Source organism: Notechis scutatus, chromosome 5 (assembly GCF_049901735.1).
Source record: "Notechis scutatus isolate UNSWTSFEM ecotype Mainland chromosome 5, rNotScu1.2, whole genome shotgun sequence".
Lineage (NCBI taxonomy): Eukaryota > Metazoa > Chordata > Lepidosauria > Squamata > Elapidae > Notechis > Notechis scutatus.
In genome coordinates, this window is record NC_142013.1 from 79,966,951 (window position 1) to 79,991,892 (window position 24,942).

The window sequence follows — 24,942 nt, forward strand, 5'->3', positions numbered from 1 at the left end:
TGAGTCAAGTAATAGGTGCTATAAAGACTGTGACTTCCAACTTGAAAATTAACGCTATTAAGTTTATTGCCATTCAGACGTTGCTGAATTATTGCTCCTAATAGATAAAACTTAGGATAACCAATCATGAGTGATATAGTGAGTAATAATTTAACAACATCTGAAGCATCACACCTGGAGATACTTATGCTACACAAGGATGAACCTACTATCTTTGCATAGCATTTTTTTTTAAATGTATATCAGATCAGATCAAAATTCTGAAAGACAAATTGAAATCACTAACTAATTTAAGGCCAAAGAATGACTAAATCTCAATCCAATTTAGTGAAAATGAGAAACAAAGAGAGAAGCTGGTATTTTGATCCAAACTTTCTTTAATTATTTAATGCAGTTTTTCTATTTTATGTCATATAAAACAATATGATTTTTATCTAGGATATGTTAAATAATTTTAAATATGTGCTGTTGAATGTATTCTAACTAAAAACTAGATTAATAATTATTAATAAACCACATCATTAATATAGTGAATATTTTAAACAATACTTATACAGATATATGTGAAGTTCCCATCATAGAATTTTTTTTAAAAAATCATTTTGTTTAGTGATAAACAAATTGATAGTGATAGTCTGGATCTTATGCGCAAATCGTAAATCACCGAACCGGTAGTTACACTAGTTGGATCCCACCCCTGGGTTGGGGTGGGCTGAGAAAGAGCGCGAGAGAGATGGCCTCTCTCTTAGTTGGTTTTCATGCGTAAGGCAGGACTAGAATGCACAGTCTCCTGATTTCTAAATCAGCACCTTAACTACTACACCAAACCTTAGTAGAATCAATGAAATTAAGAATAAAAATGATCAGATTAGGATGAAGCAAGAGAATGTGGTAACTAGACATATAAGAAAACACAGGTATGGTTTGGTTATGGAATTACTGAACAATGTGTTTAATGAGAATTGTTCTCATTATTGTTTCCATACATGAAAGGAAAGGTAGCAAGGATGAATTCCAATCTATAAAGGGATTAGTTTGTTAAGTATGCCTGAAAAGATGTTTGGCAGAATTCTGAGTGAAAAGGCACACAAAGAATCAGTGAAATTTGGAAAATACAGTGCAATTTTATGATTGGTGAAGGATGCACAAATCAGATTTTTCCTGTTCAGCAGATAAATGAATGAATGAGAGGTGAAAAAGTTCCTTGTATGTTTATTGACTTAGACTGTGTTCATGATAAATGAAAATAGTGATATGAAATAAATGAAAATTATGGAAAATGTCTATGAATGTGAAATTAAAGGTTGGTTGCTGAATGTCATAAAAGTAGCATATATGGAAGAAAACATGCATAAAAATTAATAGACTTCTTAGAAAATGATACAACATTGAACAGAGAGTGGATAAAAACGTGAGTTTATGGCTACTTCATATAAATATGGGATAATGTATACTTGTAATTCCACAGATGTGCTGACTGAGGACATAAATGGACATACACGATAATGTTGCACTATCCACTGAAAATCCAAATTACTTGCAACAAATATTAATTTATATGATGCAACACAGGAATCTGATTAATATATCATAGACCAAAAAAAAAGTGTTTGTCAAGGTAAATAGAGTGAATGTTTATAAATTCTACATGAACTGAGAAAAAAATAGAGTAGATAAATACATTTGTGAACCTTTATATAAACTTCACTAACATTTAAAATAAGTGAAGAAATATGTAACTGCAGTAGAGATATAGTAAAAATCAAAGCATGGATAAAAGTCAAGTGACTATCAAGATAATGCAAGCCTTTGAAAGTTGGTTTATAAAAGATGATTTAAAATATTATGGGCTGAATATATATAAGATGTGACTGTCCTAAGAAGAATAAATATATGGAAATAATAAATATCATCAGGAAATGAAATTGGAAAGTTAGGACACATGATGCATATAGATTAACTATAGATATGAGTGTTACATACATTGAAGCACATTGAAGTGGTTTGGACATATAGAGTAAGTAGGAACCAAATGGTAGCCAAATATATATAGGAAGAATGAATGGTTTGAAAGAGATCATGGTTGAATGGAGTTGATGCGATCCTAAATAAAAGAGTGTGAGAAATGTAAAATGTAATATATAAATTGATAAAAACAAGAGTGGTTTGCAAGGTAGAATGGTATGGAAACAATATTGAATGTTGTTGATATAAACAGGATTTAATTAGATTTTCTTTTTTCTTATCTCCTGCATTTAATTTCTTTAACTTAACACTTGTTTTTTCTGAATTCAGCATCAACACTTAACTAAATGGAAATAGTTTGATAGGCATGTACATATAAGTGTATATTTAACTATGTTGTGGTTACTGCTTTACAAGCTATAGTCAAAAATGCTTTGAGACCTAGTTTTGTGACCCAGACCTTGTTTCAAACCCTGCAAAAAATTGACAAAAATCAATTATTTTTTTTGACATTTTTAAGCAGTATAGCAACAGCAATAGCACTTAGACTTATGTAACACTTCCCTCTCTAAGCAGTTTACAAAGACAGCATGTTGTCCCCAAAAATCTGGGTCCGCATTTTACCGACCTCAGAAGGATAAAAGGCTGTGTCAACCTTTAGCCAGTGACAATAGAACTGTTGAATTGTTGGCAGTTGGCTGTCAGCAGAATTAGCCTGAGTACTGCCTTCTAATCACTGTGCCACTATGGTTCTTAGTACAATAACTGTTTAAGTAAATACTCCAATAAAACGTTGTTTGAAAGAATATATGGTGGACTACTTCTGTATACACTTATTTGCTCATATTTCAATCAAATCTCTTAGACGTTAAATATTACTGGCATAATTAGATGCATATAGAAACTTTAATTATTCTAATAGAAGCTTTAATTACATGATTCTGCAAAACTATTTGACTTCATATCTATTCTATTTTAAAAAATCTCATGTTTTTACAGACAATATTTTAATATATGTATATCTTCTTTTTCTCATCGAATATCCAAGTGAAGTGTTTTCTAAACCACAGCATATTATTTTTATAATAAAATACCATCTTTAAACTAGAATATTTTTAAAATAAAGTAAAATTTTAAGAATTACACAAGCAGTCCAAAATTAAGGCACCATTTTCTGCTTTAACTGAATAATATTCATGTCACCCTTGGACCAGAGTGATAAATAAAATAATATCTGACACAAAATGTTCTGTGAAGAAGTTCCAAATATTGAATGAGACCAGTCTTCAGTTATAATTCATTTAACTACTGATGGTATGAAGAACTTTAATCAAGATTTCCATTAATAACTGGAACTTAGAAGCAAAGTAATATGGGAAAAGGAGACCCTTGAATAGCCTGGAGCATTTTAAAGGTTAATAAGTCAACAAAACATTTTGAAATGAGTTCACACTAAGCCTAGATGCCATTCTCTTTAAGCACTTGCAATAATACACTCAGAGCAGCAAGTCCAGCTCATAAATTGTCTATTTTCCCATCTCTTTAAACACAATTCTTTGTAAAAAATATAATTGTAGGGTACCTTGGAAATAATTAAACCATGGCCCTTATGGTTATATTGCTTTGTTTTAAGAGGACTTCTAGCTTATTTTCAGCCATGTTCCTTTGATGTTTTCCACCCAGGGACATCAAATTAGCAGCCCATGAGCTGGAAGTATCACATGCAGGACACAACATCTCTGGCTCCGCAAAGGCAAAAAAGTCACAATACATCACGTGACATCATGTGACACGATCGAGTTTGACACCCATGCTCTAGACATTATCCCTGTTGTTTCATATGTTTAAGGTCTGAGGTACAAGTTGTCCTCAACGTACATTCATTCATTTAGTACCTGTTCAAGGTTACAATGGCACTGAAAAGTTGACTTATGACTATTTTTCACACTTATGACCATTGCAGCATCCCATGGTGATATTCAGATGCTTGGTAACTTGTTTTGTATTTATGATGGTTGCAGTGCCCTGGGAGTCATGTGATCACCTTTTGCAACCTTCTGATTCAATGAGGAAGCCAGATTGATTTAATGGTCATGTGACTAACTGAACAACTGCAGTGATTCACTTAACAACTGGCAAGAAAGGTTGCAAAATGGGACAAAACTGCATAATACAACTGTCTCCCTCAGCATTGGAAATTTTGGACTCAACTGTGGTTTTGTTTTGAGGTAAACAAAATTAGATTTAATCAGTAGGAGAGAGAGTTTATAAATAATGTTATCAATATCATAAGTCATTTATCCACCCGCGTTGTTGTGAAAGGCAGGTTTCAAACTTGACACCACAATGGGTTATTCTAATTGATAGACACAACATATGTGTTTCAGTTAACATGGAGTATGAGAGGACATGAACTCTTATGAATTCCTTCCATCTTCCTAGATAGGAGTAGCTTTATTAAATTAGGAGAATGCAGACAAATCTCTGAGGGAATGGAAAAAGAAGGTGATTACTAGTGAAGAAAGAAAGCTGATTATTCTCACCCAGCCTCAGAAATTCCATGAAGAAGGGATTTTCAGGTGACTGAAACGGAGGTAGCTTCTATTTTCATGTAAAAATCTAAGAAAAACTCAACAGAGCACTTTGTTGCATGTGCTAGTGAGTAATTCTATTTCTTTCTGTTCCAAATTGTAGAGGATGTTTAATGTCAGTTTCTTTCATCCATGTATGAATACAAGAATTTTGACCTTGAAGTGGGGCTTTGTTGCTATTGTTTCTTTGTAACCTGAATTACTAAACTGGGCCATCTTCTATTTTCCAAAGTGGGCATAGCAGAACACTGTCCAATTGTGAGTCAGAATTCTTCTACTTACTTTTATATATTCTGATGTACTCTTTTGGCTGCTGCTTTCTATTTATTTGCAGCTGCCGGACAGCCAGATTGAAAAACTGATTTATATTTTCCAACACTTATTATCTGCTTTCCGGAGGTGCAGTGGCACAGCAGCTTAAAGACACTGGATTTGTCAGTCAGAGATGGTTCGAGCCCATGGTACTGTGTGGTGGACTGAGCTCCCATTATTTGCCCTTAGTTCCTGCCCACTTAGCAGTTTGAAAGCATATAAAAATGCAAGTAGATAAATAGGAACCACTCCAGTGGAAAAGCTAGCAGCATTCCATGAAGAACTAACCACTGAACCTGCAAGGAGAGGTCAGCAGAAGAAAGCCCTGAATGCTGCTAGCCAACCAGTGCAAAGCTAGTTTGCCCCCCGTGGTGTACCATGGGTAGTGCGCAAGCGTGAACAAAATGAACTAGCAATCTTAGGCTGCCAGAGCTATTCTGGTGTAAAAATCATTGTAGACTCCCATGCCATATGGTAAAAAAAAAAATCTGCATTTAATATTTAATGCTAAAATGTGTTTTTATCTTTTTAATTATTTTTGCTGTTTTTAATTATCTTGCTGCTATAAGGCCAGAAGGTGGTATATAGCTTTTCTCAGCTTATCTATTAATTGTCTAAAGGAATCGAAGAACTCCCATCTCTACCACACATCAAGGTAGGGGCGATGGTGTCCTTACAAGGTAGTGGTAACACAAATTTAAAAGCTACAATCCAAGGGGGGAAAGGCAGGACTAGAAAAGGAAGAGCCAAAAGTCTTTGGAAAAGAGGTTTTGAAACCATGAGTCCTCTACCATAGGAGGTCAGTCTTGCAGAGTGATTAGTTCTTCAGTAAGAAATCATTGTGTTCCTTTTTCTGGCTATTGTCATTGACATTCCATTCATGCAGATTTTTAAAGTGCTCCTATATCTGAACTTTACCAACTAGCAATTTGCTTATAAGAAGAAAATAGTAACCTGACCTCATATTTAAGTCATTTGCATCTCAACCACCCAATAACAAGTAAAGCATAGTTTTAGATGAAGATGATAGATAGATAGATAGATAGATAGATAGATAGATAGATAGATAGATAGATAGATAGATAGACAGATGATAGATAGATATCAGATAGATTTTTGTAAAGAAAGATAAAAACTAGCAGAAACTAATACAGAGTAAGAACAAGGAAGAAATCAAAGAGAGTTGAAAGTACAAGAAGGGGGTAGGGAAAAGGAAAATAAATGTACAAAGAAGTAGCTTCCAATCTTCTTTATAGCAATTATAAATACAATTATAAATTTACTTTTACTCTATGGTTACAATTCACTCTCTTTATATAATCTAGTCTGTCTAATCATCCAAACCATAAATCATAAGTTCATTTTTTCCACACTAAAAGTCCATGAGCTGTTTCCAGTCAGCAATGAATGTAGATACTTTCTTTGGTAAAAGAAGTCAATATAGCTACCTCTGAATTCCTGAACTTTTCTATTGATGTAGTCATAGCATAAATATTGAAATACCACAGGACCCAAAGTCTGGATTGAAGGCCAACTTCGCATTTTGTTGGTATGGCATCTTCTAAATTCTGATTCCTTCAAGTCAATTTTCACTCTAGGATTTTTTAATAATAATATGGAATCAGTTTGCTATGATTTTATTTGGGGTGCGTTTTCAGCTTCCTCATCTAGTCTACAGCCTTAGTATTCCCTATTGAGTTCTGAGCCCAATGAAGATCTGCCAGTTGTCTATCCCATAATTTTAAAAGGTTGCCAGGCTTTATGCTTTATTATCATGGCAATGAGACCACAGAAATCCCTTAAAAATATACTAAGCAATTCTATACCTTTTGGGTGTATAAGATTTTGAACTAACTTGCTCTTCTTTTCACATCTTTGCTTCTTTCATGATTATCTATCTATCTATCTATCTATCTATCTATCTATCTATCTATCTATCTATCTATCTAACATCATCTATCCACATCTATTCCAGAAATATTCATATAGGATTGCAACAAATTAGCCAAGTTTCTAGATGAAAGATTAAGAAATTGGCCAGTCTAAGTATAACTGGGCAACCATTTATCCAGAATGGTATAGGTTTCTAAGCATAATATATAATACTCCATAAATCTGTAATAAAGATGCAATAAATATTTATTGTCATACTCTATCCTTCAAAAATAAATAAATAGAAGGATACTGAATTCCTCAAGGACAAATTTTGCTTCTATGAATTCAACAAAACTGCCAGGATAAATATTCTTGTAGAATTGTTATAGGAATATATAAGAAGTAAAGTATGTTCATGGATGCACTGCTAAGACTTGAAGGGCCAGATTGGTGAGAGATCATTCTGGAGAAGATCTATTTGTATGTTTACTAAGAGTAAGTACTAACTTAATTGCATATACTCAATCAGCAGAAAAACTAGCTGCAGTTTTGTAGAACTATTTAAGAATCTTAATGCTGCCTGGAACAATATTAGAATAGACAAGAGGCCAATTATCTCTTCAGTCTAAGCCCAGATTTATAAATCCATGCTTTGATATAGTAAGAATTATGTTCCTAACAAATGATATTTAAATATTAGGAAAAATATATGGCTGTAAGTCACCTTACTGACATTCACTGTGACTTGATTATTTGCTGTAACATCAGAACTGAACAGTTTAGCTGCTTATATGTAGGAAATAATCTATTTTCAAGTTAGTGGCCTGAAAGGCAGGCTATATATAATATACTAAGATATCGCTCTTAAAATTTTGTTGCAAGTCTTCCTACTGGGTGTGAACTGTGTTATTGTTAAAGCTTCGAAAGCTGGTGTTAAAAAGCTCTGGCAGAGTCTGGCACTGCATATTCTGACATAGAAGAATATTAACTGTTGTGAAGCCAGTTCACTCATAAATATAATGCTAAGATAGTGTTCTGACCCAACCCTGTTACCAGCAAGAAAATCTCAAACAAACTCAGCAATTCAAACCTTCACAGCTTTAATCTACAAGTAAACTTCTTTGTCGATAAAAGATGGCTTGCAGCCAATTAGTCCAACCAGAAAAGCCTTGACAGAATTCTTCAGATAAGCCAGAGTCTCTACACACAATGCTGGGTCCTTAGAATGTTTTTGCCTTCTGCAGAGGCAAAAACCTTTTGAAACCAGGCTTATATTCCCTGGAGGGAGGGGCCATTATGTTGCATCCTTACTCCCAAGTCACTTGTGCTGCTCCAGCTGTTCTCTTCTATGAATCATCCTGCGCTCACATGCACTTGGCACAGGCTCCTCCAGAACCTCCTCATCACTGCTGCCAGCCTCCACAATCCCTGAAGGCAGCAGTCCACTCCCTGATGATCCCGGCCCCTCATCCAAGTCCTCACTCTCCTCCACCATCCGCACCTGCTGCCGGCTAACCACAACAGATAGTTATTCCTTGGCATTAAAAACACTACATTTTTACAAGCCAAATAAAATGGCCATTTCGTAGAAGAGATAGAGTTTAATAACAAACTACCAATGACATTATATGTCTAACATCCAATTCTTTCTCATACACATATAAAAATCTAAAAACCTTCCCCACCATAGTTTCAAACACAAAACACATGCAAATACAAATATCACTGATTGCTTTTCAGCAATAAATAGTTCATTTTATCCTGAGCTAAATTAAAGCCAAAAAATAATAATAATCACATTACACTTAAGAATTACTGAATTTGTTCCAGTTTTCTGTGTTCTTGAAAAATAATAGCTTCCCTGAATTCTGTTTGAACATTGTCATTTGGCCCCATTAATTTGATTATCTGAGAAAAATGTCAGCTTGCTTCATATCTAATTGCTAAACAGTTAGAAGAGCATTCACAATCTGACTACACTGCTGTTGCTAGAATTCTAGTTTTCATTCTCACAAGACATTTTTCTCTTTAATTCTTTATTGGTTTTATTTATTAATAATGGTTCTATGCTATCTTTTCTCCAAAGCTGTGAATAGTAAGCAAAGTCCTGGAAAACAATAACAAAAGCCTTTTAAAATGTGAGAACCATCTAAAGCAATTTAAAAGGTCAAGCTCAATAAATTGATTCCTGGTTCCTTTTTTGAAAGCCTAGAGAGTGGGGACAAATATTACTTTGATGGAAGAACATCGTAGCCTAAGAGCAATACTAAATATATCCATTCCTCATGAACCAATTCATGTTTGGTTTTCTTTCCTATTTTTAAAACTTGTTTACACCACCCCATTTTCTCTAGGAGAAAGCTTTGGGTTTTGCCTTAAGTCTATCCAAAAACAGTTATCACTTGCATGAGATGCATAAGCTGTTAACAGAATTATGAATATATGCTGTATTAACACAGCAAATGCACATGCACACACAGAGAGACATTGCATACACACAATTTGTGAGATTTTAAACAATGCAAAATACAGGATTTTTATTGTTGGTGGTCATTTCACAAACCAGAGGCTAGGTAATAGCCCCAACATTTTCCCTAAGAGAAGCTGATTGTTTTGTTTTAAAGAAAGGTTCTTTTCAAGCCATATGGAATCAAATATTTAAGTTCAACCACAATCATCAACAGCTGAAGTGTACTTCCACTGGATAATATAGTTACCTTTAAAATAATATTCCAATGCCTGTATCTGTGTGTATGTCCGTTTGTGCATCCATCTAATTATCCATCTATCCTCTTTCTGTCTATCCTATAGGGTACCTGTCTGTACCCTATTACGTGATGTACCTTATTATTCTTGACTCTTGATGAATGTATCTTTCCTTTTATGTACACTGAGAGCATATGCACCAAGACAAATTTCTTGTGTGTCCAATCACACTTGGCCAATAAAGAATTCTGTCTGTCTGTCTGTCTGTCTATCAATCAATCAATCAATGAACTGGCCTGCTTGCCAGAATAGAAAATAAAGAGTACTGCTGGCCACATTATGGCCACAACAAGTGAAAAATGAACAAGTATTGAGACCTGATCTTCTGGATGCAATCGGTAATTCTGTAATAGTTAGAGGAGATCTGGAATACAGATGGAATTGGAGTCTTTTTCAGGTATGGCACAGATCTTTATTACTGCAGCACATGGTCTGATAAGCCAACAATTGGCCAGAAGTAAACAATAGCAATATCACTTAGACTCATATACTGCTTCATAGTGCTTTAAAGCCCTCTCTAAGTGGTTTACAGACTCAGCATACTGCCCACAACAGTCTGGGTCCTCATTTTACTGACCTTGGAAGGATGGAAGGCTGAGTCAACCTTGAGCCAGTCAGGATCAAACTGCTGGCAGTGCCAGAATAGGCCTGCAATACTGTATTCTAACCACTGTATTCTAACCAGAGACTGTAAGAAGAAGACAGTTCAGTGGAAAACTGTGTTAATCTATCCTTTTTATCACATTAGTGGAAAAGATTTTAAAGCTATTCTTTCTTGGGCCCAATAAACTCAGATTTCTTTAGCCAAAGCATTTCATGAACAACATTATTGTTGTTATCCTTGCTAGGCTGCCAAATCACGATCAAAACAGGTTTGCAAAGAGATAACTTCCCAAAATGAAAATGAAAAGCCTGATCTTTATAATCAACTAATCAGAGCAAATTATACACGAGAATATGACTTGGACAGGGACAGAGGTTACTAGTAGGAAAAAACAGTGAAAAACAAATAATTCAATGCTCCAATCAACCCTTTTTCAAAAAGTGTTTGCAATAGCTGTCTTGCATATCTTCAGCTTTTCATATATAATCATAACATATTTCTCCCTCTCCCCATTCTGCCCCCCCCTCTATATATCTATGTATGTGCATATATATATTATGCAAATACTTCTGTCAATAGAGGGTAACACATCCTGCATTTGATGAAATATTATCAGCCCTTAAATGCTCATATTATAGTAACCCTGAATGTTTAAGCTGTCATAAGCCTGTTTTTTGTTTTTTTTGCTTTTGATTAATATAGCTACCTCCCAAGTGGCAAAGAATGAAAAGGAGCTGTGCTTCCGCATACTTTGTTATACAGATATATTACTTCTAAAACCAAGTGCCATTCTTCATTATCATTAATATTTGCAGAGAAAACTCTTAGCTTCGGCAAATTTACCTAACAGTTTTTAAAGGGGCTTTACACTAATGCCCATTTCTATATCCTCATAATAAATATTGTGGTTAAATTGCACATCAGTGTTTAACTTCTACCAGTTTAATTTAATTAATAGAACTTTAAAAATGATCTGTATCAATAGTATACTCACAGTGTCCATTTTATTCTTGTCTACCAGTTATGGGCTACCTCTGGCCTTTCAAATATTATTAGCATCAACTGTAAGATGAACGGTTAATATCCAGGATAATGGAAAATGTATTCTGTCAACTTCCAGAGAACTACCAGATGCTCATTCTTGAGAGTTTTTATCACGTTCATCTTACATTCAAAAAATTAGGCTAAATTCAATGTCCATTTCATGGACTTTTTAAAACATACTTTCAATCATAATAGCATAATTTTGGAGTATGCTGGAGATGGAGTTGAAATTAAAACTTACAATATTCACAATGTAAATGTAGATGAATAAATAATTAAACTATTATATAATGAGTTACTTAGTTTATATTTAAATGTACAGCATATTTCCTTATTGTGATACTTGAAGCTTTATACTACCATACTAGATCTAATCAGACAGAAGCAAAACTCCACCAATAAGTATACTTTTCAGATCATGGTGATTGATCATTATAATGAGAATAACTATCTGCAATTAGATATGTAAGTATTCATAGTCTTCTTCATAGAAATTAGAAAGAAAAAACACTTACTTCCAATATCAGGTCGCAGCTTTTTATCATATTCTTTCAGTAACTTGTTTAACAACAGTGTCACATCACTATCATGAGCTTTTGGAGACATTACCCATTTTTGGTTTGTTGTAAAATCATCAAAGTCATCCTCTTCCACCTTTCTTGAACTGCAATTTAAAATAATTTAAAATCATGTAAATTACACGCCATACACAAATAAAAGCTGAGAAAGCTGAGAAAATCCTTCATGTGAATGTGTTTTTTATTATTAGGTTAAAAACAAGTTAGTTCGTCATACCCATGCCTATTCTGGAAGGCTGAAGGCTAAAAGAGCACTCTATTAAAAATAATTGCATATGTTTACATCAATATTTGTCCACCAGATCACAGATTTAGGAATAAATAAATGTCATTTAAACAAATTATACGTGATGCCTCCATTTACATTTTTGAAGTTGTAGCACACAGGGACAATAGAGCAGTCTAGAAAACTTCGAATACAGCATTTTATCTGCAAATATTATAATATAAAACATTCAAATGCAAAATCTTGTCATTTTAGTCCCATTTTAAATTATTTTATATCTTCTATGCAAAGAAGCCTTGGCAAGAAATTTGGGGATAAAGCTCTTGTAACTGACTAAAACTCCCAGCCTTCTTAACTTAGCAAATTCAGCTTTCTTCCAGAATCATGAAGTGTAGGCCTACAGTGTATGCACTCAAATTAGATTGGCTTTTTTCAAAACTTTATATTTTTTTTAGCAATATAAATTTTCAACTGGAGCACTAGGTACTGAAAAACTGAATTGACACCAGAAATTTTGAAGTGCCAAGTTTGATTCTACCACTTCCACAACTTTCAGAAAGCAGGAAGACATAAAGAATATTTTGATACAAAACCATTCCATTATGCAGCTGGGGAGGGATCATATGCATTAATGTGGATGTTTGCAAGTTCAGTCGGTATTTTAGTTCAAAGAATCTGGTAGTTGAATAAGAGAGGAAATTCTCATTTTGGTTAAAATCCTAGAAGGAAAGCTTGTAGGTCTTGCATTGTTGTTGGACTGGGATTACTTATTCTTGACTACTCCACGGTATTCAAGTTTAGCAACATTTAGAGCAGGGGTGTCAAACTCACAGCGTCACATGACATATCTGTGTTACGTGACATATTTTCCCCCTTCACTAAACTGGGCATGTGTGTGTCCAGCATGTGACACATTTGGCCCACAGGCCGGGAGTTTTGACAGCTCTGATTTAGAGTATTACATGTCACGCATAATTGGAGTAGAAAAGCTGGTTTGGAATAAGGTAGCTTCCCATGCTTTTTTGAAAGTATAAGCAATCTGATTTATATTTCAGAAAGATGGGTTATATTTTATAAAAAGGAGAAATAAAGCCAAACATTCCCAGAATGACTATTTATGAGTAGAATGAACAACTTCTGGCTTCATTTATGCACACCACCATAAAAGCCTGGTCTTGTTACTGTGATTTTTTTCCCTTAATTTCATCCTTTTTGCCTACCTCTCCACAAGTTAATTTTTTTTTCATATTTTGCCATTTCTCATTGCATCTGAGAGTTTGCTACAGCTTAATTTAATTTATACAAGCACCAGCAAGCAACCAAATATGAGTGCCGCCTAAGTTAAATTACTTATTCTGAGAGCTGTATTAGTACTAAGTTAAATGAGTGCATCTTCAATATTTGAACTAAAATAAAAGTCGAAGGAAGCTGTAATTTGTTTCTCATGGCACTTAGTGGGTCACTCCAGTGGTGGCATTCAATTTTTTTTTACTACCGGTTCTGTGGGCATGGCTTGGTGGGTGGGGCAGGGCTTGGTGGGCATGGCAGGGGAAGGTCACTGCAAAATCCCATTCCCTCTCCACCTCACTAACCTGCTTTCCATCTCCATTCTCCTGTGCAGGGCAACAAAAGAAGACCCAGCTGATCAGCTGGGACTCCAATCAGCTGGAACTTGGGAGGCAGTGAATAGATGGGGGCGGGGCCAACCAGAGGTGGTACTTATCGGTTCTCCAAACTACTCAAAATTTCCGCTACCAGTTCTCCAGAACTGGTCAGAACCTGCTGAATACCACTCCTAACTCTTCCTATGCCTGTTTCATTTCAAATGCTGACATCCGTGATTTGTCAAGACACATTAGCTGAATTATTTTTCTTGCTGGAATGACTTATTAGAGGATACAAGATAAATTCAATTTGTATTCAGATGGAGCCATTCCAATTCTACTTCAATAAGTTTGGGTTCTGAGCAGTTCTGGCAAAGCAGTATCTTAAGCCTACTTTGGCCCAGAAAATCCTTACTTGCATTCAGTATCAAACTTTGAAGCTGTTCTGACCCAAACCCTTTTCCAATAAAACAAGCACAAACCAAAGGGAACAGAAACCTTTTAATGATTCTTACGAATCCCCAGTTAAAAGGCTGCTGCAAACTAATTAACTTTGATAAGCATGAGCCTCGCCAAAACTGTGCGAGGCTGCCAAGAATAACAGATAAGGTGATCTAGAAATATTTTACAATACAAGAGTCTTCAAATACCAACTTAAGATACTGGAATGTCCACGAGGCTCGAGTGTCAAAACGTCTTTGCTTCCTGCAAAGAACGTCTGATTCACAGCTGGCTTTTATCTTCTTGAAAGAGGGGCCATTACCTTGCAGCCTTACTCTCGAGTCACCCATGCTGCTGCAGCTGCTCTTTCCTGTGAGCAGCCCTGCGTGCACACGCACTTGGCACAGGCTCCTCGGGAACCTCCTCATCGCTGCTGCCAGCCCCACAATCTCTGAAGGCAGCAGTCCACTCCCTAATGGTCCTGGCACCTCATCTGAGTCCTCACTCTTCTCAGCCTTCCGCACCTGCTGCCAGCTAACCACAACAGAAGCACTCAAAATAAGTCAGGGGAAAAGCTGCAGCAGCTGCAATATCTTTGTGCTTTCATCACAAAGAATGATGAAAACAAAACTATGACATCCTACCACACTCTCTGATCATTTTGAGTGTTCGTGCAACATCAATTTGATTCTTCCTCTGCAGATGCCAAAAGGGATGGATCCTAATAGAATAGATACAGGTGACAATAAAACATGCTATTTAAAGGGGGGAAAATCTTCAAGTTCAGGTAAGATTGTGTAGTCTAAAATCTAACATTTCTTAAGTACAGGTGGTCCTCAACTTATGACCACAATTGAGCCCAAAATTTATACTAAATTTTAAAATAAATTTGCTAAGTGTTTTTTGCCCTGTTTTATGATTCCTTGCCACATTTGTTAAGTGAATCACTGCAGTCATTCAATTACTTGCACTGTTGTGAACTGAATTTAGCTTTCCTATCAACTTTACTTGCCAGAAAGTCACAAAAGGTGATCATATGACCCCAGGACACTCCAACAGTCGCAAATATGAACCAGTTGTCAAACATCTGAATGTAAATCACATGACCATGGGGATGTGCAATGGTCATAAGTGTGAAAACTGGCCATAAGTCAACTTTTTTCAGTGCCATTGTAACTTTGAACAGTCACTAAATGAATTGTTGTAAGTCAAGGACTATCTGTACTAGATTCCTGAAGTTTAAGTTCCATCCTGGTTTTCTTGTGATAGATTTATCTTCAAGAAGTCAAGGCTCGATCCACAACCAAATATTTATTCTATGCTGTAGAAACAACAATTCTGAATTTTTTTTTATAACTTGGGTCAGTTGAAGGGCTAGTTTTGATTCAAAAAGAGAAAACAATGTATTTAGAAGTTACTGAGCAACCAATTATCCCTACACTTTCTATTACTTGATTGAAATTTTAGTGACATTCAAAACTGGAAAAAAAAATCCATGTTGGATCTTTTTAAAAGCCCAGCAACAAAGAGGAAGAGCAACTAAGGAAGGAAATTTCTTGGGTATAAAAACCAACAATGTATGCTGCTGAGCCTTAAATTCTGTAATTGCTGCATATCATTCATGCATGTTTTCTGTGATTCTAGATATCATTCCCTGACTGGACTATGGGAGCTTCCTTTGAAGATGGCACAGATGCTCAAGTAGAATGGAATGTGGCACTCAGATGATTAGTCAGGGTAACTGTCAATGTATTGGCTAATAGTGTGATTGTAGACTGAGTGTAATGTTTTAAAGAGTTGGTCACTAGATTGTTGTTTTTCCCTGTTGCACACCAGCTGGAGTCTTTTTGATTGGAGCTGTCTAAATATTGTAAACAACTAACTAACTAGATAAAAATGAAGTAGCTGTGCATGCAGTATATGTTATGAGGAGATATTATAACGTAACCAAAACAAAAACACTGTGCTGTGTTTTGTCTTTTCTATTTGATAGGTTGTGATAAGAAAAAAAAGCAATATGTGAAAGTACATCACGTATTCTAACTGGGAGAAAGGGGGGGGGGTATGAAAAAACGGCTACAATGTCTGGGTGCTTTTCCCGTAAAACTTAAAAAAGGAGAAAAACTACAGAGTAATAACATCCTAAATAATTAAAAATAAATGCACATCCTTCATCCTTTCTATTTCTATCTTTCTATCTGTTCTTATCCACTCAGGGTCAAATGTTCCTTCGGCTCTTTCTGCACTGTGAATATTAAGTCTTTAAAATCACCACAATGCACTGAAATTGGCAGTTGAAATGACTGCTGTAAATTATGCATGGAGGAGGGGAATATAACAGTATATCTGCATTCATGACAAATATTTCAGGTTTTCTTTAATGGCTGTGAACTGTTGCCAGATTTTATATGTGGGTGGATGGGGAAGAGAATGAATTAACTCAACTTTCATTTTCATCATTGGTTTTAGGAGGAAAGAAAAAAACATACTTCAATTTGTATCTTGAGCTGTAATCAAGACACCCTCTAATTGAATTGAGATGACTTTAAGATCTACAACTCCCGTCACTCCCTAATTGTCCTATCTGGGGACCATGGGAATTGGAATCCAAAGCATTTGGAAGACCACTGACTCTCCACCCAGGCTTAAAGAAGGTTAATTTAATTCAATTAATAGGAAAATTAAGAGTTGCTATAGAATTTTAAAGATCAAAACATGTGCAGACTGTCGTTATTTTCACTTTCTCAGAGCACTGTTATGTTTTACAGGTTTTCCTATGGTGTGAATTCACTTTTATGTGCTTTATCATTTGGCTAAGAATTTGCTTTCTGTGAAAATAAATTGCTATTATGCAAATGATGGAGTGGTTAATTTGCACCAGTGATCTAGAAACATACTAAAACTTCTTCCCACCAAAACCACCTAAGATTTTCCCAACAAAACCCATTTCTGCTCTTGCTCACAACATTTATCATAATGTTGTGCTATGGTTCTACTTGTGTGTGCTGTCTCCAGGGGTGGGATTCTACAGGTTCACACCTATTCGCTAGAACAGATTGTTAGGTTGTTAGAAGAAATTACTGACCTAATCTTGTAAGGAAGGCAGGAAGGAAACATTTCTGCTGTTGCTTACAGAAACTGCCTCTCCGTTAACCCTTATTACGTTCTTGGCAGGACTAGACTTCCTGTCTCAGGAACTTCTCTGGAGTTTTTTTTCCCTCCTTTGCCGGTACTTTGCTTGTGTGGAGTGACCATTCAAAGTTATAATGGCACTGAAAAAAGTGACTTATGCCCATTTTTCACACTTATGACTGTTGCAGCATCCCCACACTCATGAGAGGCCAGACAAGGAGATGCGTGCCTCGATGTGAGTGATATTGAGTTGGCCATGCCCAGACAGTGACATTACCACCAAGCCATACCCACCAACTAAGCCATGCCCACAGAACCGGTTGTTAAAATAATTGAATCCCACCCCTGGCTGTCTCCATTTACTTTTCAGCATCTTTTGTTTTGTTGAGAAAGTCTTCAGGTAGTTTTGGTGGGAAGAAGTTTTGATATGTTTCCAGATCTCTGGTGCAAATGAACCATGCTTCCATATTTTTTTTTTACAGAAACCAAATTCTTAGCCAAATAATAAACTACATAAAAATAATTTCACACACAAAATCTGTAAACCATTCACAAAATTCACAAAATCTGTAAACCACAACAGTGCTTTTTCCTTACCCCAAAACTGAAGGATTTTCAGATTTAGGATGAGTTTTAATCTGGGGAAATTTACTATGCGCAACATAAGAAAGAATGCTAATAAAATGTGTCATGCAGTTTTGTCTCTTGTCTGTTATGATACTTGCATGCAATAGAATAAGTGGAGAAATGCTTTTACCATCCATACAACATGAGAGAAGAAATGAAACATGTTTGAACAATGTAGCACAAGGGTTTACCAATTATGAACACATTTTTAATGTGTTTGAATTTTTTAAAAATTGATACCATACCCTGCTACCCTGTTTTTCTGTGAGTTCGTTGTTTTGTTTTATGCAGGATTATCAGGGAAAGTAACCCTAGTATAAACCAAGAAAACTTTGTACTTATTTCAAAAAATGGACATAATTATATGATTCATAGTGATCCCTAATCAAACTGCAGACTTTAGACACAACTAATACATGTTGCTTGCAAGATGCTGACTCAAAAGGCTGATCATTAACTATCACTACTCATTACAAATTAATTTCTCATCAGGATTCCAAAGCCATCAGATAAGAGAATCGGTCTTCCATGATCCGGTAACTAATTAAGGAAGAGAAACCAAGCAACCAGTTGAATGGTGTGAAGAATCTCTCTTAAGCATCTGTATTACAAATGAACCAATTATTATTTCATTTGTGACAAAATCAGAAGACAGTGATATGAAGAATGTCTATGGTCATGCATTCTAGTAAGTCTTAATGTGGCTTGCTGGAAACTAACCAAGCAGAGAAGGACTCTAGAGTTCAGGAGAAAATTAGAGAGCAACTAACCAATGGAGTAGTTTGCCTTCAGAAGTTGTGGGTGCTCTTTTACTGGAGGATTCCACACAGAGACTGGACAACCATTTGTCTGAAATGATATAGGGTCTCCTGCTTGAGCAGGAGGTTGGACTAGAGTATCTCCAAGGTCCCTTCCAATTCTATTATTCTATGTTCTATCTTCTATGAGTATGTTGGCCAAATCAAGTCTAGATTACTACAAAATCAGTATTTATGTTCTAGACTGTCATTTGAAACCAGTCAACCCAAGCTTAGCCCATCTTAGCAGCATCTCTAAACCAGAATTAAAGGACTTATCTGGGCCAACAAAATTAGATTTGATGTAATGCAAAAGGGTTTTAAATTTTGGGAAGAAGCCCCTGTGGTGATAATCAGACAGGACTGCAACATAAAAAGATCATGGGGCTGGGATAGTAAGCTGCAAATCTCAATTCATTGTGCAGTGGGGATACAAAAGAAACATTTGTCTCCAAAATTATTGGGAAGGAGTTGGAAATAAAAAGGTTAGTCACTTCCTCTGTTCATACAAATATGTGGTTTCACTGCATCTGGGTGATCATGTAAAGCTCTAATCATCCCATCACATGGGACAGAGTAGAAAAGGTATAGAAAAGAGCAAATCGAACAGAAGGTGGAATATTGTGGAAGATGTTTTTAAGGGCTTTTCAGTCAAGAAGAGGATGGCGGTGTAAACATAAACAGAATATGTGGCAAGTCCATACAGAGGACAATTTGTGTTTATTCTAGTACTCAAGAATATTCATTAAACAGTGTAGATTCCATTGCCAGAGAATGTGGGAACAATATCCACTGTCTTAGATGACTTGGACGTTAGATCATCTCATAAACTTGGTCAAATACTTTGCCATGCTCTAACAAGGAAGGGGCAATTTTGTTTTGGTCGCCACGATGTAGAAAAGATGTTGAGACTTTAGAAGGAGTACAGAGAAAAGCAACAAAGATGATTAGGAGACTGGAGGCTAAAACATACTGTATAAAGAACAGTTGCAGGAATTGGGTATGTCTAGTTTAATGAAAAGAAGGACTAGGGGTAATGTGACAGCAGCGTTCCAAGATCTCAGGGGTTGCCACAAAGAGAGGGGGTGAAGATATTCTCCAAAGTATTTGAAGGCAGAACAAGAAGCAATGGGTGGAAACTAATCAAGGAGAGAAGCAACCTAGAACTAAGGAGTAATTGTTCTGACAGTTAGAACAATTAATCAGTGGAATAATTTGCCTCCAGAAGTTGTGGATGCTCCAACACACAGTGGGTTTTTAAAGAAGAGATTGGATAACAATTGTCTGAAATGGTATATGAGGTTGGACTAGAAGGTCTCCAAGTCTGTTATTCTGTTATCTGATGTCATTTTCACAGAACTCATCAACAGTAATTTAGGTCTAAAGTTGCAAACATGCCCCCCAAAAGTTTGAATGAATATGAATGCATATGCATACTTTTCTTTAATGCTTGCGTTTTCTCCATCGTTTTCCCTAATACATAAATTTTTGCATACTTGCTGTTTCTCCTAATGTACTTCATTTGCAGGGTTGCTATCATAAATCATACTGTACTCTTGGAAAATTGCGGTTTCTTACTATACTTGTGTTCCAAATTTCCACACATACATCACCAAATGATTTTATTTTGAAACTCAAATGCATCAAATTTCACACCCATTTCTATTTTGTAATGAAAGCTACATGTTTGGCAAAAACTCAATTTCCAACTGATAGGAAGATAAAAAATAAGAATAATAAGAAAAGTAGTCTTGTCTGTAAACAAACAAAAAAACAAACAAACAGAGCATTTGATAGACAAAAGTGTTATTTGTCTGGTCCATCAGAGCCCTGATATAAGAGGGCTGGGAACATTTAAACTTCAGGTGTTAATTCACTGCAGTTGGGTTGGGTTGATGTATGTATTTATCATACAAATATGACTCCAGACCTGTTAGGAACCAGAAAAGTGGGAACAGGAGAGAAGATGGATTCTTGAATGCACTACCAAGCTGAAGCATCCCGAAAACTGTTTCCTAGCTGCAACAATCAGTTTTAAAGCTAGCATTAATAGTCCAGGATTTGAGCATTGCCACATCTTAGCCATGAAAACACCTACATGGCGTCACTTCTTATCCCCAAAGACTTGTTAAGAATATGGAACTAGAGGTTAGGCAAGGAACTTAGCTATTTGAGTAGCCTCAAAAAGCAGCCCACACAATCTGCAGTAAGAGGTCTTCAGGTGAACTTCTCCATTATTTCTCCACTTTGCGCTTGCAAAAAAATCAATTAAGAAATGCATCTTGAACCAGATTCTTCTCTTAGGAATGCACAACTCTTCCTCCAATAGAAAATACCAAAATCTGGAGATGTGCATCATGCATCCTTTCTAGTTTGGAGTTGCTACATTTGCTTTCTGTGGAAAGTTGGTAAATTTAGATACACGGAGAACCCAGCAATAACTACAGAGGAGAAAAGGAAGAGTTAAAAGAATGGCCCTCGCCCCATTTAGGTAAACTGCTGCTGAAAATGATGATTGAATAGGTTGCTTGACACCTTGTTCCAATATCTGCCACAGAATATTAAGAAAGAACTTTTGGATGGAAAATCTGCTGTAATGGTTTCCAGAGGAATAAACTGTGATAATCTTTTGCAGCAACCATCCTCCTGCCATGTTTATTCCGAGAATTAGATCTGCCAATCGCTTCTGTGATCATATCAGTGTTTCCTGATCTTGGGATCTCCATATGATGGATCTACCTCATTTAATGTTTATCTGAAATCTCAAACGTATGCCTGTAAAAGAAGTAGACTAATATTTTGCTTCAGTGTGTCCTCAGACATCTCTCTCTCTCCCCCCCTCCCTCCCTCCCTCCTTCTCTCTCTCTCTCTCTCTCTCTCTCTCTCTCTCACACACACACACACACACATGAACTATTATGGCTAGTGGGATTTGCTTTTGTCCCCAGGAACAATGCCCTTAATCATTCTTACCTTCCACTGCCACTGATGACATTGGAGCAATAGGGGGAATGAACAACTAAGCTACATCTCACAGGATCTCCCTTGAGATCCTTTTATAAATTGTGCATTAAACACTAAACCTTCAAGATATTAGCATGGGCTTAGAATTTACCCAAAAAACAATGCTCTCTCTCTTTCTTGTTATCCTAACTCCACCTCCTCTGCCTTATCATTTATCATTCATGGGGGAGGGGGGAGGGACAGGGAAGGAAAACATAGCTTATTCCTAATAATAATTTTGGCATAAGGAAAAATGTCCATACTTTTTTTATATACTTTTCAAAAACATGTCATTTGAAGGAATGCTTCATCTTGTAAGATGAAGCCTGCCATCTGCCTTTCAAAAGAAAAGAAAATCTAAGTTTAAATCATTGTGATGTGTTGCACATTAACCAGGTAGATCTTTTTAGTTGATTAAAATAAGATTCAAGAAGATCCTACTTGGATCTCTCTCTAGTTCATGGATCTATTCCAGAGTGACAGACTCCATGAAGCCTCCAAGCAAGACTCAAGTGCGAACCACCTTCTAACTAGCATTCCCCAACAGATGAATGAAAGAAAACATCTGGCACTCAGCAAAAGCAGCCACTTGTAATCTTATCCTCCAAACTTTCCTTTAAAGCCATACAGCTGATTCAGAATGCTGGGGTTGTACATGCCTGTATGTATATTTGGTGACTTGAAAATTAGAAGGGGAAAAGATGCTGGACCCTCTTAGGATGGTTTAGAAATCTGTGGATGCCACTCCACTAGTAACCTGAGCAGTTCAAATAAATAGAACCAAATCATGAACCATTCCTTCAGTCCACGAGTTGCCATTTCAGGAAGGGTTGCTCGTGAGAATGGAAAAGGGGGCAGGGCAGGGCAGGGAGCGAAAACTGGGCAGTGGAATGCCAAGAAAAGTGAAGTCCCAAACAGATCCAAACCACCATCATTTGGGCAACTGACATGGCGATTGTAGATGTTTGGTTCGGTGACATTATGTTGTCAATTCTGAAAGGAAGCTACCTGGTTGGATAATCTCCTTTTACAAAATACCACTCAAGGCAATCGCTTTGAGCCATCCAAGGAGACGAACCTCTGGAGACATACCAAAATCAGTTGTGGAGACACAAACACGGTCAATAAAGCTTCCTGCTCTCACCACGTTCCCACACCGTCTGGCTTCTCCTTGGGGATGATTTCTTTCATTTAATTGAGGGAAACGGTCCCTTTATTTGCAGGTCTAACCGACTAACCGCCACCCTCTCGCTTCTCTTTCCCAAATTCGGACCGGCCAAAGACAGAAGACACGGAATCCGAGCCATAGGAAAAGGAGCACCCAGGCGGCCTGCCGTCACCCCCTGGAGTCCTACCAACGCGTCCGGATGCGGCATTTCTCCCTCGGTGGTCGTTTCCGACAACCCAGACAACCTCCCGAGCTTGAAAACGGCGGGAGAAATGGAAGGGAAGGAAACCTCACTTCGGGTTTTCTTTAGCAAATGAAGTCGAGAGGAAAACTTTCCGCAGAAGAGAGAGAGGGAGAGAGAGAGGGGAGGGAGAGGGAGAGAGGGGAGAGAGGGGGAGAGAGGGGAGAGAGAGAGAGGGAGAGAGAGGGAGAGAGAGAGGGAGAGAGAGAGGGAGAAGAGAGGGGAGAGGGGAGGAGAGAGGGAGAGAGAGAGAGAGAGAGAGAGAGAGAGAGGAATTCAAAGCGGTGGGTAGGGAGACAAGGGTTCGAAGGGATCAGGACCCCGGCCGGTTTGGGGGCGGGGGAAGGAGGGTTGGGTGAAGGGGAGAGGGGGTTTGCGTTGCCTCCCCAAACCTGGGTAATAAGAACGGGCGGCGAAGAGCTGGGGGGGGGCGGGGGCGCAGCTGTACTCAGTTATGATGTGGCGGCGGGGTTGCTGGTGTCAAGATCCAAGTCAATTTCACTGCGCTTCGACTGTGTGTGCCTGATCCATTTCAGTGCGCGCCTACCCACGCACCTGCTCTATTTCGCCGGGCGTTCACCAAAGTACCAAGTTATTTTCCTTGTCCTGTAAAGCACCAAGGGAAAGGGAAAGGGCTGCGGGGGGGCGGGGGGCGGGAGAGGGGTAGATGAATCTGTTGCCTGTAAGATTTTCTTTGTTTTAGGGAAATCTCTTTTTAAACAGAAAACAAAAAACCCAAGAGAGAGATAGGAGGGGGTGGGTGAGAGAGAGAGAGAGAGATTAGCAGGTGACAAATGCGCTAGTGGCACTTACCCGGCCTGGAAAACGGAGAGGAGGAAGAAGACCACTAGAAGCTTAGCGGACATGATCCGAGCAGCCGGAGGAAAGTGCAGCAACCCTGCAGGAAACGGTGCTGGAGGGTTTCAGAAACGGGTGGGTGGAGGAGAAAGCAGACGTATATGTATATATCTCGCTTTTCTTTGCCCCTCTCTTGTTCTGGGCAAGAAAAACCCCGCGTCTCCAAAGCGCCTTTTCCAACGCGAGATGCTCCGATCCAAAGGGCCGCCAGGATCTTCCGCAGGTTCTGACAGGTGGTGGGTCAGAGGCGCTCCAGTCCGTCCTTCTCCCCTTCCACGCTCACTCCCTCACCCACCCCGGCGACAGTCCCTTGCCTGAAGGAATCACGCCGCCCTTCGCGGTCCCGGGAGTTTGCCTTAGCCGGGGGTCCCTCGGCTGGTGGGCTCGTCCCAGAAGGAGAAACAAGCCGCCTGCTGCAGAAAACACATCAAGCGGCGCGGGGCAGAAGGGAAGAAGTCCCGAAGCTCGGAGCGGGACCCCTCCTCTGGACCTCGCCGGGCCCCAGGCCACGCACTGGCTCTGCCAAGGGAGGCGGGTTGCACGGGGTCGCGCACCATCGGAGAGGGGGCCCGCGGGATTCCGCCCCCCCCCGCCCAACCGGCCGGCCAACAGGTACGCGGGTGGTCGCCTTCCAAATCCGGTCCGCCGCCGAAGGCAAAAGACGGGCGAAGTGGAAGTTGGGACAGGGAGCCCCGGCTCGGCTTCCCTGGGCGGCGGGCAGCGGCCCCTCCCGGTGTCAGCGCCGCCTGCGCTTGGCGGCGAGGCTGTTGGGCTCGGCGGGCTCCGCCGCGACAGTTCTGGAGGAGGCAGCCAGCCCCTGCCTCGTCAACATCGCCTCGGCCGTCCTTGCCGACGGAGGGAGGGGTCCCTGCCAAGCGCAGGATTGGCGAGGCGAGGGGCGAGCGGCGAGCGGGGGGCGAGCAGAGAGCGGGCGGCGGCTCTTCATTCGGGTGGGCGCAAACGGGAGCGCCTCTCCATCTTAAGAGTGCCGTTGCCCCCCGCCCACGGACCGAGCCAAGATAGGCTCCAGGAGTTCATTCATATTCAGGGCTGCGTCTGACCGCGATGAGGCAATCGCGGAGAGAAGACTTTGGGGTTTCTAGTCCCTAG

The 24,942-nt window shown here is 38.4% G+C and overlaps 1 protein-coding gene across 1 annotated transcript in view; it reads right to left on the reverse strand.

The window, feature by feature from the left end:
• The window catches only part of GABRG3 (gamma-aminobutyric acid type A receptor subunit gamma3), a 420,264-nt gene extending 395,875 nt beyond the window's left edge, over positions 1 to 24,389 (reverse strand). The window contains exons 1-2 of the mRNA XM_087967117.1: positions 23,788 to 24,389; positions 11,673 to 11,821 (exon numbers count right to left, since the gene is read on the reverse strand). Of these exons, the coding sequence (XP_087823243.1) occupies positions 11,673 to 11,821; positions 23,788 to 23,840 (202 nt within the window). The 5' untranslated portion in view covers positions 23,841 to 24,389. The remainder of the gene's footprint in view (positions 1 to 11,672; positions 11,822 to 23,787) is intronic.
• Between the last annotated feature and the right edge of the window lie 553 nt (positions 24,390 to 24,942).